Genomic DNA, 19460 nt, shown 5'->3' with positions numbered 1-19460 from the left:
ATGGTTTTTAGGTATTATTATGGTTTTTAAATTTTGGTGTGTGCTTTTATCTACTATCTGTACAAACTTTTTTTAAATCACACAAAAATTTATGTTATGTATGAATGAAAAACAGGGCCAGAGAAAGAAAGTCAAGAAATTGCCTCATTTTGGAACTGTTGCAATTACAATAACCGTCAGTAGATGTCAGCACTAAGCAAGACGTTTTAAGAAAGTTTAAGGAAAAAAAACTTGGAACCTATTTCAAAGTACCGTCGTCTGTTCTGCTCTCGGACAGAAAGGTGGTAGAATTAAAAAAAGATCATTTGTATTCATGTTACATTTAACGTGGTTTTTCTTATTCTGACAGTTACTAAACAGTAGTAATTTAAATTCAGATAATTTAAAAAAGAAGAGAACATTTTCTGTGCTGCACTTCCCGCTGCGGCCGTACGGTGGCGATGTTTTCACAGCTGCAGCGCAGTGTGGAGTGTTTTGGGGACTTAATAAAAATCTTCTAAACTCTATTTTTCGCGGATTTTCTGGATCTTGTTCAGAGTTGTTCCGGGTTTTTTGGAGGTCTGTGGCTCTGACTGAGACCGAAAACGGCGCTAAATGTCCGGTTTGACTTTTATTTCCAGCTGTTTAGCGGTTTTTCGGAGCTTTTCCACTGTTAGCTCCGGAGCTAACAGTCGTGTCGCCTGCGCCGATTAAAAGTTTCTCGTCGGACTCCGGGCACGTTTATCCGGTTTTAGCCGCCAGACTCTGATTATTGGAGTTTTTGGGGCTCTTTCGGTGGATGTCGGAGCCGTTATTTTTTTTTCGTAATTGAGGCGCAGTTTGGGCTTCGAACGCTGTTTTTTCGGACAGAAATGCGGCGGACCGGAGCCGCCGTCGGCGCCCGAAACCGCTGATTCGGCGGCTCCGCTTTGGCTGGACTGAGGCCTGCGGGTCGGGCTTCCACCGGCCTGTCGTGAAGCCGGAGGCCGGCGGCAGCGCTTCCCCCTCCGGGGCCGCGGACCTTATGGAGCGGATGGAAGTGGACCAATGCGCAGGCGCAGCGGCGGGAGGCGGGGCGCTCCGCAGGTCAAACAGCGCCCCCATGATCACCAGCGTCAGGTCAGTGCAATTACACCGCGCTCCGCTTACAGCTTAAGTTTGATGGTGAAACCCACACAAAGTCCAACGTTAGGCCTCTGTGACGTATGTCACGCCACGTCATTTTTGCGGGCAGGAGGATACGCCCCTTCAGAACCGTCTGATCGGCTACATTTTGCATGACGTAATGGGCGGGGCCGTGTGACGTATTCTGAGCCGACTGGGTGAGAGATCTGATCCTGGGTCTGTTTACATCATACTTTATTGATGATTGTCACATAGAGTCAGTAATCAGGCTGTCTCCAGATCAGTTTTATATCAAACACCATGGACGACCTCATGTACATTCTGTACACACTTACATTTTGCACATTCCATTGTAGGTATCAGACACTTTGGATATATCAGATATTTTTCCATTGTGTTTTTACTTATTGTATATTTTTTACATTGTATTTTTTTTATGATTTATACACTGAACAAAACTTTTATTTTTGCTCCCATTTTTCATGGTGCTGAACTAAAAAATGTAAAATATTTCTATATACACAAAAGACCTATTTCTCTCAAATATTGTTCACAAGTCCGTCTAAATGTGTGTTATTGAGCACTTCTCCTTTTCCGAGATAATCCGTCCCACCTCACAGGTTCTCACAGGTGTGGCATATCGAGATGCTGATTAGACAGCATGATTATTGCACAGGTGTGCCTCAGGCTGGCCACAATAAAAGGCCACTATGAAATGTGCAGTTTTACTTTAATGGGGGGAGGGCGGGTTTTCAGGAAACCAGTATCTGGTATGACGAACATTTATCTCACTCAGCATGTCCTTCACATGGAGTTGGCTCAATTGCACTAAATTGCACGAAAACATTTACTAGTGAATGTTGCACACTGATGCACTATCATGTACATATCATGTAGGCCATTACACAAGCATATGTTATATTTCCCTTCTTACAGTGTATATTTCTTATTACATTTTTATTACATTGCTTGTTATATCCTATTGTTCTTACCAGCATGCTTATTTTATGTTATTTCATTTTCCCCCACTTATATTTAAATATTTTATACTTAGTTATATATATATATATATTTGGGCATCCAGTGTGGGCAGCAAAGTAAGAATTTAATTGCACAGGGAAACATGTTTCTTTACTGTGCATATGACCATAAAAGCTTTGAATCTTGAAAGGAGTTGATCAGGTTGTTGATTGAGGCCTGTGGAATGTTGGTCCACTCAATCAATCAATCAATCAATCCATTTTTTTATATAGCGCCAAATCACAACAAACAGTTGCCCCAAGGTGCTTTATATTGTAAGGCAAGGCCATACAATAATTATGTAAAACCCCAACGGTCAAAACGACCCCCTGTGAGCAAGCACTTGGCTACAGTGGGAAGGAAAAACTCCCTTTTAACAGGAAGAAACCTCCAGCAGAACCAGGCTCAGGGAGGGGCAGTCTTCTGCTGGGACTGGTTGGGGCTGAGGGAGAGAACCAGGAAAAAGACATGCTGTGGAGGGGAGCAGAGATCGATCACTATTTATTAAATGCAGAGTGGTGCATACAGAGCAAAAAGAGAAAGAAACAGTGCATCATGGGAACCCCCCAGCAGTCTACGTCTATAGCAGCATAACTAAGGGATGGTTCAGGGTCACCTGATCCAGCCCTAACTATAAGCTTTAGCAAAAAGGAAAGTTTTAAGCCTAATCTTAAAAGTAGAGAGGGTGTCTGTCTCCCTGATCTGAATTGGGAGCTGGTTCCACAGGAGAGGAGCCTGAAAGCTGAAGGCTCTGCCTCCCATTCTACTCTTACAAACCCTAGGAACTACAAGTAAGCCTGCAGTCTGAGAGCAAAGCGCTCTATTGGGGTGATATGGTACTACGAGGTCCCTAAGATAAGATGGGACCTGATTATTCAAAACCTTATAAGTAAGAAGAATAATTTTAAATTCTATTCTAGAATTAAGAGGAAGCCAATGAAGAGGCCAATATGGGTGAGATATGCTCTCTCCTTCTAGTCCCCGTCAGTACTCTAGCTGCAGCATTTTGAATTAACTGAAGGCTTTTTAGGGAACTTTTAGGACAACCTGATAATAATGAATTACAATAGTCCAGCCTAGAGGAAATAAATGCATGAATTAGTTTTTCAGCATCACTCTGAGACAAGACCTTTCTGATTTTAGAGATATTGCGTAAATGCAAAAAAGCAGTCCTACATATTTGTTTAATATGCGCTTTGAATGACATATCCTGATCAAAAATGACTCCAAGATTTCTCACAGTATTACTAGAGGGCAGGGTAATGCCATCCAGAGTAAGGATCTGGTTAGACACCATGTTTCTAAGATTTGTGGGGCCAAGTACAATAACTTCAGTTTTATCTGAGTTTAAAAGCAGGAAATTAGAGGTCATCCATGTCTTTATGTCTGTAAGACAATCCTGCAGTTTAGCTAATTGGTGTGTCCCCTCTGGCTTCATGGATAGATAAAGCTGGGTATCATCTGCGTAACAATGAAAATTTAAGCAATACCGTCTAATAATACTGCCTAAGGGAAGCATGTATAAAGTGAATAAAATTGGTCCTAGCACAGAACCTTGTGGAACTCCATAATTAACTTTAGTCTGTGAAGAAGATTCCCCATTTACATGAACAAATTGTAATCTATTAGACAAATATGATTCAAACCACCGCAGCGCAGTGCCTTTAATACCTATGGCATGCTCTAATCTCTGTAATAAAATTTTATGGTCAACAGTATCAAAAGCAGCACTGAGGTCTAACAGAACAAGCACAGAGATGAGTCCACTGTCCGAGGCCATAAGAAGATCATTTGTAACCTTCACTAATGCTGTTTCTGTACTATGATGAATTCTAAAACCTGACTGAAACTCTTCAAATAGACCATTCCTCTGCAGATGATCAGTTAGCTGTTTTACAACTACCCTTTCAAGAATTTTTGAGAGAAAAGGAAGGTTGGAGATTGGCCTATAATTAGCTAAGATAGCTGGGTCAAGTGATGGCTTTTTAAGTAATGGTTTAATTACTGCCACCTTAAAAGCCTGTGGTACATAGCCAACTAACAAAGATAGATTGATCATATTTAAGATCGAAGCATTAAATAATGGTAGGGCTTCCTTGAGCAGCCTGGTAGGAATGGGGTCTAATAAACATGTTGATGGTTTGGATGAAGTAACTCATGAAAATAACTCAGACAGAACAATCGGAGAGAAAGAGTCTAACCAAATACCGGCATCACTGAAAGCAGCCAAAGATAACGATACGTCTTTGGGATGGTTATGAGTAATTTTTTCTCTAATAGTTAAAATTTTGTTAGCAAAGAAAGTCATGAAGTCATTACTAGTTAAAGTTAATGGAATACTCAGCTCAATAGAGCTCTGACTCTTTGTCAGCCTGGCTACAGTGCTGAAAAGAAACCTGGGGTTGTTCTTATTTTCTTCAATTAGTGATGAGTAGAAAGATGTCCTAGCTTTACGGAGGGCTTTTTTATAGAGCAACAGACTCTTTTTCCAGGCTAAGTGAAGATCTTCTAAATTAGTGAGACGCCATTTCCTCTCCAACTTACGGGTTATCTGCTTTAAGCTACGAGTTTGTTAGTTATACCACGGAGTCAGGCACTTCTGATTTAAAGCTCTCTTTTTCAGAGGAGCTACAGCATCCAAAGTTGTCTTCAATGAGGATGTAAAACTATTGACGAGATACTCTATCTCCCTTACAGAGTTTAGGTAGCTACTCTGCACTGTGTTGGTATATGGCATTAGAGAACATAAAGAAGGAATCATATCCTTAAACCTAGTTACAGCGCTTTCTGAAAGACTTCTAGTGTAATGAAACTTATTCCCCACTGCTGGGTAGTCCATCAGAGTAAATGTAAATGTTATTAAGAAATGATCAGACAGAAGGGAGTTTTCAGGGAATACTGTTAAGTCTTCTATTTCCATACCATAAGTCAGAACAAGATCTAAGATATGATTAAAGTGGTGGGTGGACTCATTTACTTTTTGAGCAAAGCCAATAGAGTCTAATAATAGATTAAATGCAGTGTTGAGGCTGTCATTCTCAGCATCTGTGTGGATGTTAAAATCGCCCACTATAATTATCTTATCTGAGCTAAGCACTAAGTCAGACAAAAGTTCTGAAAATTCACAGAGAAACTCACAGTAACGACCAGGTGGACGATAGATAATAACAAATAAAACTGGTTTTTGGGACTTCCAATTTGGATGGACAAGACTAAGAGTCAAGCTTTCAAATGAATTAAAGCTCTGTCTGGGTTTTTGATTAATTAATAAGCTGGAATGGAAGATTGCTGCTAATCCTCCGCCCCGGCCCGTGCTACGAGCATTCTGACAGTTAGTGTGACTCGGGGGTGTTGACTCATTTAAACTAACATATTCATCCTGCTGTAACCAGGTTTCTGTAAGGCAGAATAAATCAATATGTTGATCAATTATTATATCATTTACCAACAGGGACTTAGAAGAGAGAGACCTAATGTTTAATAGACCACATTTAACTGTTTTAGTCTGTGGTGCAGTTGAAGGTGCTATATTATTTTTTCTTTTTGAATTTTTATGCTTAAATAGATTTTTGTTGGTTATTGGTGGTCTGGGAGCAGGCACCGTCTCTACGGGGATGGGGTAATGAGGGGATGGCAGGGGGAGAGAAGCTGCAGAGAGGTGTGTAAGACTACAACTCTGCTTCCTGGTCCCAACCCTGGATAGTCACGGTTTGGAGGATTTAAGAAAATTGGCCAGATTTCTAGAAACGAGAGCTGCTCCATCCAAAGTGGGATGGATGCCGTCTCTCCTAACAAGACCAGGTTTTCCCCAGAAGCTTTGCCAATTATCTGTGAAGCCCACCTCATTTTTTGGACACCACTCAGACAGCCAGCAATTCAAGGAGAACATGCGGCTAAACATGTCACTCCCGGTCCGATTGGGGAGGGGCCCAGAGAAAACTACAGAGTCCGACATTGTTTTTGCAAAGTTACACACCGATTTAATGTTAATTTTAGCTCTCATTTCTAGAAATCTGGCTCTATCGGCTTTGCTCAAAAAGTAAATGAGTCCACCCACCACTTTAATCATATCTTAGATCTTGTTCTGACTCTATTTGAAGAGTTTCAGTCAGGTTTCAGAATTCATCATAGTACAGAAACAGCATTAGTGAAGGTTACAAATGATCTTCTTATGGCTTCGGACAGTGGACTTATCTCTGTGCTTGTTCTGTTAGACCTCAGTGCTGCTTTTGATACTGTTGACCATAAAATTTTATTACAGAGATTAGAGCATGTCATAGGTATTAAAGGCACTGCGCTGCGGTGGTTTGAATCATATTTGTCTAATAGATTAGTTTGTTCATGTAAATGGGGAATCTTCTTCACAGACTAAAGTTAATTATGGAGTTCCACAAGGTTCTGTGCTAGGACCAATTTTATTCACTTTATACATGCTTCCCTTAGGCAGTATTATTAGACGGTATTGCTTAAATTTTCATTGTTACGCAGATGATACCCAGCTTTATCTATCCATGAAGCCAGAGGATACACACCAATTAGCTAAACTGCAGGATTGTCTTACAGACATAAAGACATGGATGACCTCTAATTTCCTGCTTTTAAACTCAGATAAAACTGAAGTTATTCTACTTGGCCCCACAAATCTTAGAAGCATGGTGTCTAACCAGATCGTTACTCTGGATGGCATTTCCCTGATCTCTAGTAATACTGTGAGAAATCTTGGAGTCATTTTTGATCAGGATATGTCATTCAAAGCGCATATTAAACAAATATGTAGGACTGCCTTTTTGCATTTACGCAATATCTCTAAAATCAGAAAGGTCTTGTCTCAGAGTGATGCTGAAAAACTAATTCATGCATTTATTTCCTCTAGGCTGGACTATTGTAATTCATTATTATCAGGTTGTCCTAAAAGTTCCCTAAAAAGCCTTCAGTTGGTTCAGAATGCTGCAGCTAGAGTACTGACGGGGACTAGCAGGAGAGAGCATATCTCACCCGTGTTGGCCTCTCTTCATTGGCTTCCTGTTAATTCTAGAATAGAATTTAAAATTCTTCTTCTTACTTATAAGGTTTTGAATAATCAGGTCCCATCTTATCTTAGGGACCTCGTAGTACCATATTACCCCATTAGAGCGCTTCGCTCTCAGACTGCGGGCTTACTTGTAGTTCCTAGGGTTTGTAAGAGTAGAATGGGAGGCAGAGCCTTCAGCTTTCAGGCTCCTCTCCTGTGGAACCAGCTCCCAATTCAGATCAGGGAGACAGATACCCTCTCTACTTTTAAGATTAGGCTTAAAACTTTCCTTTTCGCTAAGGCTTATAGTTAGGGCTGGATCGGGTGACCCTGGACCATCCCTTGGTTATGCTGCTTTAGACGTAGATTGTGGGGGGTTTCCCATGATGCACTGTTTCTTTCTCTTTTTGCTCCGTATGCATCACTCTGCATTTAATCATTAGTGATCGATCTCTGCCCCCCTTCACGGCATGTCTTTTTCCTGTTTTTTTCCCTCAGCCCCAACCAGTCTCAGCAGAAGACTGCCCCTCCCTGAGCCTGGTTCTGCTGGAGGTTTCTTCCTGTTAAAAGGGAGTTTTTCCTTCCCACTGTTGCCAAGTGCTTGCTCATAGGGGGTCGTTTTGACCGTTGGGGTTTTTCATAATTATTGTATGGCCTTGCCTTACAATATGGAGCGCCTTGGGGCAACTGTTTGTTGTGATTTGGCGCTATATAAGAAAAAAGTTGATTGATTGATTGATTGACCTCCGATTGGCGTAACCGGGTGTCATTACTGCCGACGTGAATTACAATCTTACCAAATTTACGCTTAGCCTTAGCCAGCAGTTTCAAATTTCCTTCAATGTCGCCTGCTCTGGCCCCCGGAAGACAATTGACTATGGTTGCTGGTGTCGCTAACTTCACATTTCGCAAAACAGAGTCGCCAATAACCAGAGTTTGATCCTCGGCGGGTGTGTCGTCGAGTGGGGAAAAACGGTTAGAGATGTGAACGGGTTGGCGGTGTACACGGGGCTTCTGTTTAGGGCTACGCTTCCTCCTCACAGTCACCCAGTCAGCCTGCTTTCCCGGCTGCTCGGGATCTGCCAGGGGGGAACTAACGGCGGCTAAGCTACCTTGGTCCGCACCGACTACAGGGGCCTGGCTAGCTGTAGAATTTTCCACGGTGCGGAGCCGAGTCTCCAATTCGCCCAGCCTGGCCTCCAAAGCTACGACTAAGCTACACTTATTACAAGTACCGTTACTGCTAAAGGAGGCCGAGGAATAACTAAACATTTCACACCCAGAGCAGAAAAGTGCGGGAGAGACAGGAGAAGCCGCCATGCTAAATCGGCTAAGAGCTAGTAGCTACGCTAAGCTAGCGGATTCCTAAAAACACGCAAAGTGAATAATGTGTAAATAATTTAGAGGTGATTCAGCAGAAGGAGTGCTTTAGTTAAGGCACGTAAAGATTACACTGGGAAACAAATCGTAATCTAGATAACTAGATCAATCTAACTGCGCAGATTAAACAGCTAACAGATACAGAAAAACACCGCTGTGCTCCGGAACAGGAAGTGATACAATACCGCAGTGAGAGCCAACCACCACTCCTCTTCAATGGCTGTGTGAAGTTGCTGGATCTTAGCTGGAACTGGAACACACTGTCGTATTCGCCGATCCAGAGCATCCCAAACATGCTCAGTGGGTTTGTGAACAATATTTGAGAAAAATAGGACTTTTGTGTATATAGAAAATGTTTTAGATGTTTGAGTTCAGCTCATGAAAAATAGGAGCAAAAATAAAAGTGTTGCCTTTCTATTTTTGTTCAGTGTGTGTAACTCAGCACCAGTCTTTCACTGAGAGTGTTTGACAGGAGTTTCACTGCAGAGAAACTTGTTTTTTCTTGCTGTATATGACAAAAACACTTTGAGTCTCGAGTCAGTCTGTCACATTCTGCAAATGAGAAATATTCTCTAATTGTGCCTGGAACACTTTGGAATTGTGCTACTGTAAAGGACTGAGTTGAACACAGCCGTGGTCCAGAAACAAAATTTATTTTTTATGTTTTTCACAAAAATTAAGGCTAACCTTTAATATAAAATAGTGTTGCTCACCAGCCGAGACTTTGGACAGACCATCGGAGCCAACACCGTGAACATGCAGTGCACGTCCAGAAACGGTGGCCTGATTCAGAAGTAGAAAAAAAAAATCTGATTTTGGCCCAGTTGGCAAACTGCACAGCACATCAGCGCGCGGCCGTGCACGGCGCTGAAGTGCACATCAGCAGCATCGTGAGGATTAAAGGCCTTGTTTAGTAAAGTAAGTCCCTTCGGCTGCACCCTTGTTTGCACTCGGGGTTGCCACAGCAAATCCAAGGTTGATCTGCATGTTGAATTGGCACAAGTTTTACGCCGGATGCCCTTCCTGACGCAACTCCACATTACATGAAGAAATGTGACAGGGGTGGGATTTGAACCCGGAACCTTCTGAACTGAAACCAAGCGCATTAACCACTTGGCCACCACCCCTGCATTTAAAATGCTTGATAAAGATTTAAAAAAAACACACCACACTCACAGTCATAAGGTGCCAGCCTTGTTTAATGGCACATAACCAATGTTAATGAGCCACGTATTCATTTTGCACGTTTCTATTTCGTGAGTACAGTGAGACAGATGTGCACACATTTTATGGCGGGAGGAAACCAAGATACCAACACATGTGACCTCTGACCTCAGGATGTGTCCACGTAGGCGTCCACGACTCATTGGTTGTTGTTTTTGTCTCTTTGTTGTCTCCATCAGTGACGGGATGACGGTTTTCACTCCTGTTTCATCGGCTCGATACAGACGCAGCAGCGTGTCCATCAACCTCGGCTGTCCGTCTCAGGTCAGCTTGGGTGCGCCTTATTTATTATTTTTTTTATGAAATCAGATTCTGGAGCGAAGGAAATGAGGTGATGATGTCACTCGACATTTTAAAAAGTGGTTTCATGTCCCCGCACACAGACCAGGTTTTGGTTCATAAAATCTGAAGTTCTTGACATACAGTAGTGTTCAGAATAATAGTAGTGCTATGTGACTAAAAAGATTAATCCAGGTTTTGAGTATATTTCTTATTGTTACATGGAAAACAAGGTACTAGTAAATTCAGTAGATTCTCACAAATCCAACAAGACCAAGCATTCATGATATGCACACTCTTAAGGCTATGAAATTGGGCTATTAGTTAAAAAAAAAGTAGAAAAGGGGGTGTTCACAATAATAGTAGTGTGGCATACAGTCAGTGAGTTCGTCAATTTTGTGGAACAAACAGGTGTGAATCAGGTGTCCCCTGTTTAAGGATGAAGCCAGCACCTGTTGAACATGCTTTTCTCTTTGAAAGCCTGAGCAAAATGGGATGTTCAAGACATTGTTCAGAAGAACAGCGTAGTTTGATTAAAAAGTTGATTGGAGAGGGGAAAACTTATACGCAGGTGCAAAAAATTATAGGCTGTTCATCTACAATGATCTCCAATGCTTTAAAATGGACAAAAAAAAAAACAGACGCGTGGAAGAAAACAGAAAACAACCATCAAAATGGATAGAAGAATAACCAGAATGGCAAAGGCACACCCATTGATCAGCTCCAGGATGATCAAAGACAGTCTGGAGTTACCTGTAAGTGCTGTGACAGTTAGAAGACGCCTGTGTGAAGCTAATTTATTTGCAAGAATCCCCCGCAAAGTCCCTCTGTTAAATAAAAGATATGTGCAGAAGAGGTTACAATTTGCCAAAGAACACATCAATTGGCCTAAAGAGAAATGGAGGAATATTTTTGGACTGATGTGAGTAAAATTGTTCTTTTTGGGTCCAAGGGCCGCATACAGTTTGTGAGACGACCCCCAAACTCTGAATTCAAGCCACAGTTCACAGTGAAGACAGTGAAGCATGGCGGTGCAAGCATCATTATGGGCATGTTTCTCCTACTATGGTGTTGGGCCTATATATCGCATACCAGGTATCATGGATCAGTTTGGATATGTCAAAATACTTGAAGACGTCATGTTGCCTTATGCTGAAGAGGACATGTCCTTGAAATGGGTGTTTCAACAAGACAATGACCCCAAGCACACTAGTAAAGAGCAATATCTTGGTTCCAAACCAACAAAATTAATGCCTCACAGATGTGAAGAAATCATGAAAAACTGTGGTTAAACAACTAAATACTAAGTTTAGTGATTCACAGGATTACTAAAAAAGCAGTTTGAACATAATAGTTTTGAGTTTGTAGCGTCAACAGCAGATGCTACTATTATTGTGAACACCCCCTTTTCTACTTTCTTTTACTAATAGCCCATTTTCATAGCCTTAAGAGTGTGCATATCATGAATGCTTGGTCTTGTTGGATTTGTGACAATCTACTGAATCTACTGGTACCTTGTTTCCTATGTAACAATAAGAAATATACTCAAAACTGGATTAATCTTTTTAGTCACATAGCACTACTATGATTATGAACACTACTGTAAACTGTCCTTCACAGTTTCTTCTTCTGGTCTTTAAGGTTGCCCCTCTCTCGCCGTTCTCTCTGGCAGCTGCTAGACTCGATCAGAAGAGGCAGGTGAGGACTCGAACCCTTTCACAACATTTAAAGTCACATGACATTAAAACTCTCGAGTTTCAGTTTTTTGTTTGAATTAACACTCAAGTACTTTGAGGACGTCTGTCTTGGCCAGGCCAAAGGTGGGCGTGTCCTTGGCTTTCTCCCGTCTTGGGTCCTCCACACTGAGACACCTGTGTCCTGGATCATGTCCACAGAAACTCCCCACATGGACTAAATGTGGTGTCTGATGTTCCCTCACAGTGTCAGTGATCCTCCTCATCTGAGTCTCACTAAGTAACCGTTCACTGGACACAAAGTCATTCCAGTAAGATCCTCCACAGAGACCTGGCATCAACGACATCCAGTCCTCACCTTAGAGTCCAAATCTGACAACCAGACAGGAAGCACCAGGACCATAAAGACTTGGATCTTCATTCTCCTGCAAAGATATCAGCATCACGAAACACCTCTGACCTTTGACCTGATGACTCTATAAGATCTTCCCAGGCGTCCCTGGATCTCACACACACACACACACACTAGGACTGATCGGAGTCACTTCTTCTTCATCAGTAACGATGCTAATGCTGCTCGCTGTGTGTTTCTCGCAGGACGATGGCATGGAGACGGCCCTCAGAGGGACTCTGCACAGACTCAGGTATGTCTGTGTAAAAGAGCATTGCCATGACAACACTTTAACCTCTGAAGCAGATTTGAGCCCCTGTTGTGTTCCCAGTGCTTCCACTCTGAACACGGTTCCTGCCGTCAGTCAGTGGCACGACCACTCGTCCACGGTGAGCAAACAACCCCATTTTGGTGGCTTCTCTATGAAATGAATCCGATCAGGACGTCCCTCCAAAGTAAGACTGAATCCAGACTGATTGGATCCTTCCCCTGATCTTTGGTTCTGCTTCTTGTTCCTCTCAGTGGATTCAGTCCCAGGACGGCGGCATCACGCCCAACTCATCCCCGAGCCCCACCCGGAGGTTCAGGTAAAAACACCAATGCATGCACCAACAGGAAGTGGGCTTTTTGTGTGTTTGCCCTCTTTCTGGGGGTTATTGATTGTGACCCAAAACAAAACGCAGGTCAAAGGTCAAAGTCATGAGTCTTTGAAGTTCTCGGTTTGTGTTCTAAGGGTTAAAAAAAAAAAAAAAAAAAACTTTTCAGGAAATCAACATGAGACTCCGAGCTTGCACAGGTCACGTGCACGCTTTGTGTCTGACCCGCTGACCTTTGCACCACACTATGTATGTCCTGCACGTGTACACTTTACCGATAGCAGCGTCGTCTACGGGGAACTCGCTTCTCTGTTGTTCTGTTGAATGTTGCTTTCTGCAACCACAAAAGTGCTCATGTGTGCATGTCCACATCTCCTGGAGGTCACGTTTCATGAGGTCATGGATTTGACCCGCACAGCTCACGTGGGGCTGAAGGACTTAAGTTTATCCATCAGGGGGAGATGACAGCAGGCCGTCTCCTTTAAATTTTGTTTTTGTTTCTGTCCACTTGGCGGGTTCTCATCCAGGACCAAACGCGGTTGGTTCCATGATGAGGCGGACGCCGCGGTGCTGTGCTCCGACTGCTCTATCAAATCTCAGTGATAAACTTTTTAATATTTATATGAAACAAGATCATTTGAGAGAAAAGGTGAAATTATGGCAAACATTTGTCTGCAGGAAGGAGTTTAATTTTTGCAGGTTACAAGCTAATGCAGCTAAGTGCCATGCTGTGGCTGTTTGTGTCAGTGAGCAATGTTGGCTTCCTTTTGTGCTTACAAGGTGTGTTTGATGTTTCCTGTGTTGGTGAGAAAGCTAATATCTGGGCAGCGACTGATGGAATGTCGTTAGAGACACAAAATCAGAACAAGGCTGACAATTTTTCAGTTGGAATCTCACTGAATTGTACTTAAGATGAGTTGATGCATGTTGTCTGAATATTGCAGACTGGTGGTAAAAATAGGGCCAAAAATTGTGAGTTGTCTGAAAGAAAAAAAAGTATGAAAGAAGAAAGGTGTGGACAGCACACTCACTGACTGCCATAGGTATTAAAGGCACTGCGCTGCGGTGGTTTGAATCATATTTGTCTAATAGATTACAATTTGTTCATGTAAATGGGTAATCTTCTTCACAGACTAAAGTTAATTATGGAGTTCCACAAGGTTCTGTGCTAGGACCAATTTTATTCACTTTATACATGCTTCCCTTAGGCAGTATTATTAGACGGTATTGCTTAAATTTTCATTGTTACACAGATGATACCCAGCTTTATCTATCCATGAAGCCAGAGGATACACACCAATTAGCTAAACTGCAGGATTGTCTTACAGACATAAAGACATGGATGATCTCTAATTTCCTGCTTTTAAACTCAGATAAAACTGAAGTTATTGTACTTGGCCCCACAAATCTTAGAAACATGGTGTCTAACCAGATCCTTACTCTGGATGGCATTACCCTGACCTCTAGTAATACTGTGAGAAATCTTGGAGTCATTTTTGATCAGGATATGTCCTTCAAAGCGCATATTAAACAAATATGTAGGACTGCTTTTTTGCATTTACGCAATATCTCTAAAATCAGAAAGGTCTTGTCTCAGAGTGATGCTGAAAAACTAATTCATGCATTTATTTCCTCTAGGCTGGACTATTGTAATTCATTATTATCAGGTTGTCCTAAAAGTTCCCTAAAAAGCCTTCAGTTAATTCAAAATGCTGCAGCTAGAGTACTGACGGGGACTAGAAGGAGAGAGCATATCTCACCCATATTGGCCTCTCTTCATTGGCTTCCTGTTAATTCTAGAATAGAATTTAAAATTCTTCTTCTTACTTATAAGGTTTTGAATAATCAGGTCCCATCGTATCTTAGGGACCTCGTAGTACCATATCACCCCAATAGAGCGCTTCGCTCTCAGACTGCAGGCTTACTTGTAGTTCCTAGGGTTTGTAAGAGTAGAATGGGAGGCAGAGCCTTCAGCTTTCAGGCTCCTCTCCTGTGGAACCAGCTCCCAATTCAGATCAGGGAGACAGTCACCCTCTCTGCTTTTAAGATTAGGCTTAAAACTTTCCTTTTTGCTAAAGCTTATAGTTAGGGCTGGATCAGGTGACCCTGAACCATCCCTTAGTTATGCTGCTATAGACGTAGACTGCTGGGGGGTTCCCATAATGCACTGTTTCTTTCTCTTTGTGCTCTGTATGCACCACTCCCCTCTGTCTTTTTCCTGGTTCTCTCCCTCAGCCCCAACCAGTCCCAGCAGAAGACTGCCCCTCCCTGAGCCTGGTTCTGCTGGAGGTTTCTTCCTGTTAAAAGGGAGTTTTTCCTTCCCACTGTAGCCAAGTGCTTGCTCACAGGGGGTCGTTTTGACCGTTGGGGTTTTACATAATTATTGTATGGCCTTGCCTTACAATATAAAGCACCTTGGGGCAACTGTTTGTTGTGATTTGGCGCTATATAAAAAAATTGATTGATTGATTGATTGATTGACTTGCAGAATGATGTGGTCAATCTTGTTGTCCCTGGTGGATCTACAGTGCAAAAAACGGGTGACTAAAAACATGATAAAAACCTTAAATCTGAGGGAAAAGGTACTCAAAACAAGTGAAATTATCTGTCCATGCAGCAAGATAATTTCACTTGACAAGATTCTTGAATCAAGGTGGTTAAATGTAGAAATAAGCATATTGAACACTTAAAGGACATGTCGCACGTTTTTAACGTCCGAGTTAGCAAGACAACATAAAAGTACTCGTAAGTCTCTCCGCACATGTGCTAATAATTAGTGATCGTTGATGTATTTTATTCCTTTCACTCTGAGCGTTAGCAGGTACATTTCTGGAAAACTTCTCACTCTGCAGTTCTCTGCATTTTTCAGCGTGTGACACACATTTCTGAATGAGCAGAAACATCCCGATGACTGACAGAGGGAAACTAACCTGCTCCGTCCAAAAACAAAGCTTCTGAGCTGCCGTTCGAAAGTGGATTTACAGACGGGAGACAGCACACTTTACCCTGAAACGCTGAACTTTTTCAGAGTGTCGGATTTTGGAATCTAAAGCGTGGTGACGTGCTGTTTTTATGTGGATGCTGGTTTACTGAAGCTGTGGACATGGATGTGGGGACATCTGCATGACTCTGTTTTAACAGACTGCCTGGACATAGAGATGGATTTGTTACACTGGAAAAAATCAGAATACATTATTTCCAGGACTTAATAGATGTTCTTTAACGTGCCACAATTGTGAAAGAACTGAAGGTGAAGATGCAGCTGGTGATCATGTGTGCGTACGTGGGGGCTTTGATCGTGTGGAGTTTACACTTGGAAATAAATCTACAACTTGGTGAGACTGGCATCCTTCTCAGACCCCTCCGGAACACCATAAATCCTCACATTTTCTCACCGAGACCAGCTTTCCAAGTCTGTTAGCTTGTCCTCTAGCTTCATGTGTAATTTCAGCAGCTCCGCTACCACTTCCTCCGTGTTTTGAGTCCTCTCCTCGGGTTTTTCCAGCCGATTCACTGTACTTATTTCCTCAATTGTCTTTAGTTGTTCCTTGTTTTCTTTGTGGAATTCTCTCAGTTCTTTTAGCAACACCTAAGTTAGCCATCTTTTCCTCACTTTTCTGTTAGCTTGTCCCTACTTGGCATTAGCTTGAACCATCTTCTCTGTAACTTTCTGTCCTTTATTTTACAGAGTGTTAAAAATAGTAGTAGGGGCTTCGTTCGCTGTCTTACCCCCTCTTAAGGCTTTTCGTGGTGTTATACTACTCAGATGAATGAGACTATCTCTGTAATTTCTCTGGTTTTCTCGGGAGCCTCTTTACCGAGCTGCCATCACTCCAATGTTCCGTCCGAAAGTCCTGCGACATCGCATGTAGACTTTGGAATCAATCTGTGCCTCTGTTCTTAACCTTAACAGCTACATTCCATTCAAGCGCATGCTGGGACGCTTCTAAAAGCTGCGTCACCTGTCAGAAACACCAGAGTACTCACGAGTACTTTGTTTTTGGACGTCTCCGTAGCTGTTTGCTGTGAATGCCGTATGCTTTGAAACCACTTACGAAAGTGCACAAAGTAATCCCGGTGGCTCATCAGATGGTCACGACCAGCCTAAATCTAAATTGTTATGATTTCGATGCGACATGTCCTTTAATATATAGATGAGTTGCTGCCCCCTGCTGGAATGGCACACGAGTTCAGAATGTAATTATCACATTGTTCAGTGTTGTTAGCGTAGTTTCTCCAAAAATATTAGTCCTATCAACTTTCTGTTTTCACAGCATTCATCCTTGACCCAAAAATACATACACATACCAAACGGCAAATGTTAGCTCGCCAGTTTGTCTGTCTGTTCATTCTCCAACAGACCATCAGGGGGCGCTGCAGTGAGGTGGCCTGCCTTAACACCGCTGAAGAGAAAAGGTAAAGTCTGAATTTAATAGAAATCACAGACAAATGCTGAAGAGCAGCATTTTATTTTATTTTTTTTTTAATTTGGTGAAAGTTTATTTTGGGTTTATTTTTTAATTTTTTTTAAATCAACTCTGGCTTCAAAATGTTTGGACTCTTCCTGGACAGACGTCTTCTGTGAGTTCTGTTGATGTTTCAGGGAAGTTTATCTTTGACTTTTTAAACATTTGTGTCTCAGGAGGAGTCGATTCTGACGGACCCCCCAAGAAGCTGTTTGTTGCCGGGGTAACAGACCCCGCCCACCACAGCAGCTCCGCCCTGAGGTGAGGAGCTTTTTAAAACAGATATTATTTAAAGTCAGCTTTTCTCACCCACCTCCCCCTCTCTCGCCACACCTCCCCCTACTCCCTCAGTGTGTCTCAGCTGCCAACAGACTCTCCCCCTGCAGGAGGCGTCAGCCCACAGGCCACATCCCTGTCTCTCTCTCCTCCCCCCTCATTCACCACAAACCAGCATCCCAGTCACTGATGATGGGGGAAGTGTGACGCCGTAAAGGCTTTGGAAAAACTAACATTTTTACCTGTTGCAGCCGCTGCATAGCTCTGCCCCTTCCAACGACCTCAGCGGACGCCTGAATGTTCCATCCAAGATGAAAACGGTCCTCACTTCCTGTTCCTGCCAAAAGCACTTTTGGATTGCTGGATATGTTTTTAAAGAAAAATTCTGAAAGTTCAACTGAAATCACTTCAAACTCATCAGCTTAAAAAAAGGTCTTTGTTCTTTTGAGCGGGCGTGTCTGTTAAACTATAGCAATGAGTTAGCATGCTGATTAGCATGTTGGCTACAGCTAACACATTATATTACTTATTCCAAAGATGCGCTCAAACCCACTTTGTTAATGTCAGCTCCTTGACACCAGTGCGCGCTAACGCATTCATTTGTTCACACGAACAGCTCATCTGTTTGCTGCTAACTGGATTGTTTTTTTATTTCCAACATGTTGATAACGAGAACAACTTCTGATTCAAAGTTTGTGCCAAAGTTTTCCGTCTATGTGCCAAAAGATAAAAATTCAACTCCACGGTTCAGACTTTGGGGGAAAAAAAAACAACTGAATTTCAGTTGAACTTGAAGATTTTGGAGCTCGTCTTAAAAATCCGTGTTGGACTTTGAGGCTGCTGAAGATCCGCACGCTGTGATGTCACCGTGAGGTCATCAAACGTGTGGAGCAGACTGCAGGACTCAGAAGCGGGCTGGTGTCCTCTGGGTTCATCGTGACCGGAGGAGGCGGAGTCTGTGATGTTGCTGCCGACTGGATGGACCAATTAAAAAAGAAGAATTTTGAAGCTTCAGAAAAGTTTCTGGAAACGTCGTGAACTCGTACGAGTTTTAATCAAGATGTGGAATTCGTAGATCAGAGTCGGAGTTCACTCTCTAAAGATCTGGAAGCACTTTGTGGTTCAGGAACTAAACCAAGAACCTTCAGCCAACCAGCACAATACAGAACTCTGTAAAACTGGATCCATTTCTGGAAAAATTGATTCCAGTTTTAAACAAGGACTGAAGTGGATCCAGATTTTCACCATTAAGTCAAGAAATTAGTATTTAAACACCCCCCCCCCCCCCCCCCCCCCCCCCCCCAAAAAAAAAAACCAAAAAACTGTTTGTCAGCAGCTGATCTAAGTTTGTTTCTATGGAAACATAACGGCCAAGTAGTCCTGACACTTCCAGACCTTCTTTTCTCACTCAAAGCGACGTCTGTTTGTTCCGACAAACAGGAAACTAAACCCTGGAACTGTTCAGACTGAGTTTGTTCTGACTCCATCTTTATTCTGAAAAGGTCTGAGCATTTTTAGAATAACTGTCCGGTTCTATTTAATCAGATCTCAGATGATTCCAAAGTAAGGAACCAGGGCCTCAGGAATCCGGTTCTCAAATAAATAAATACAGATTTTATCTTATTTTACGTTTGAGTTTTTTTTTAATTCTATATCCTGATTTTTAATTTGATGTTAATTGTTTGTTTTCCTCAGAAATGACATTTTTAAAGGTTATTAAATAAGTTTGAATTTTGGCCTAAAGTATCGGCGACTGATTTAAAAAAAATTTTTTCAATTTCTTTTCATTTATATAGCGCCAAATCACAATAACGTTTCCTCAAGGCGCTTCACATAAGTAAGCTGTAACCTTACCAACCCCCAGAGCAAGAACACAGGCAACAGTGGTAAGAAAAAACTCCCTCTGATGATTTGAGGAAGAAACCTCAAGCAGACCAGACTCAAAGGGGTGACCCTCTGCTTGGGCCATGCTACTCACATAATTTACAAAACGAAAATATAGGAAATGTTGCCGGTGCA

General features: G+C 42.2%; 1 protein-coding gene across 2 annotated transcripts; it reads left to right on the top strand.

Annotated features, from left to right (window-relative positions):
• The first annotated feature begins 448 nt into the window (after positions 1-448).
• On the top strand, positions 449-18728 carry LOC117516758 (protein FAM122A). 2 transcript variants are annotated; one of them, XM_034177603.1, is made up of 9 exons: positions 449-1098; positions 9919-10003; positions 11660-11716; positions 12310-12356; positions 12435-12492; positions 12626-12690; positions 17060-17115; positions 17342-17426; positions 17517-18728. In XM_034177603.1, exons 1-9 carry the CDS (start codon positions 1004-1006, stop codon positions 17629-17631), a joined length of 663 nt encoding a protein of 220 aa, XP_034033494.1. In that variant the 5' UTR covers positions 449-1003; the 3' UTR covers positions 17632-18728. The 2 variants fall into 2 exon arrangements, with proteins under 2 accessions (XP_034033494.1, XP_034033495.1); XM_034177604.1 differs by having other exon boundaries at positions 9919-10007; positions 11664-11716.
• Positions 18729-19460: the final 732 nt, after the last annotated feature.

Source organism: Thalassophryne amazonica, chromosome 9 (assembly GCF_902500255.1).
Source record: "Thalassophryne amazonica chromosome 9, fThaAma1.1, whole genome shotgun sequence".
In the NCBI taxonomy this organism is placed as follows: domain Eukaryota; kingdom Metazoa; phylum Chordata; class Actinopteri; order Batrachoidiformes; family Batrachoididae; genus Thalassophryne; species Thalassophryne amazonica.
Note: the sequence above shows the minus strand (reverse complement) of the source record. Positions and strands in the feature narration are given on the sequence as shown.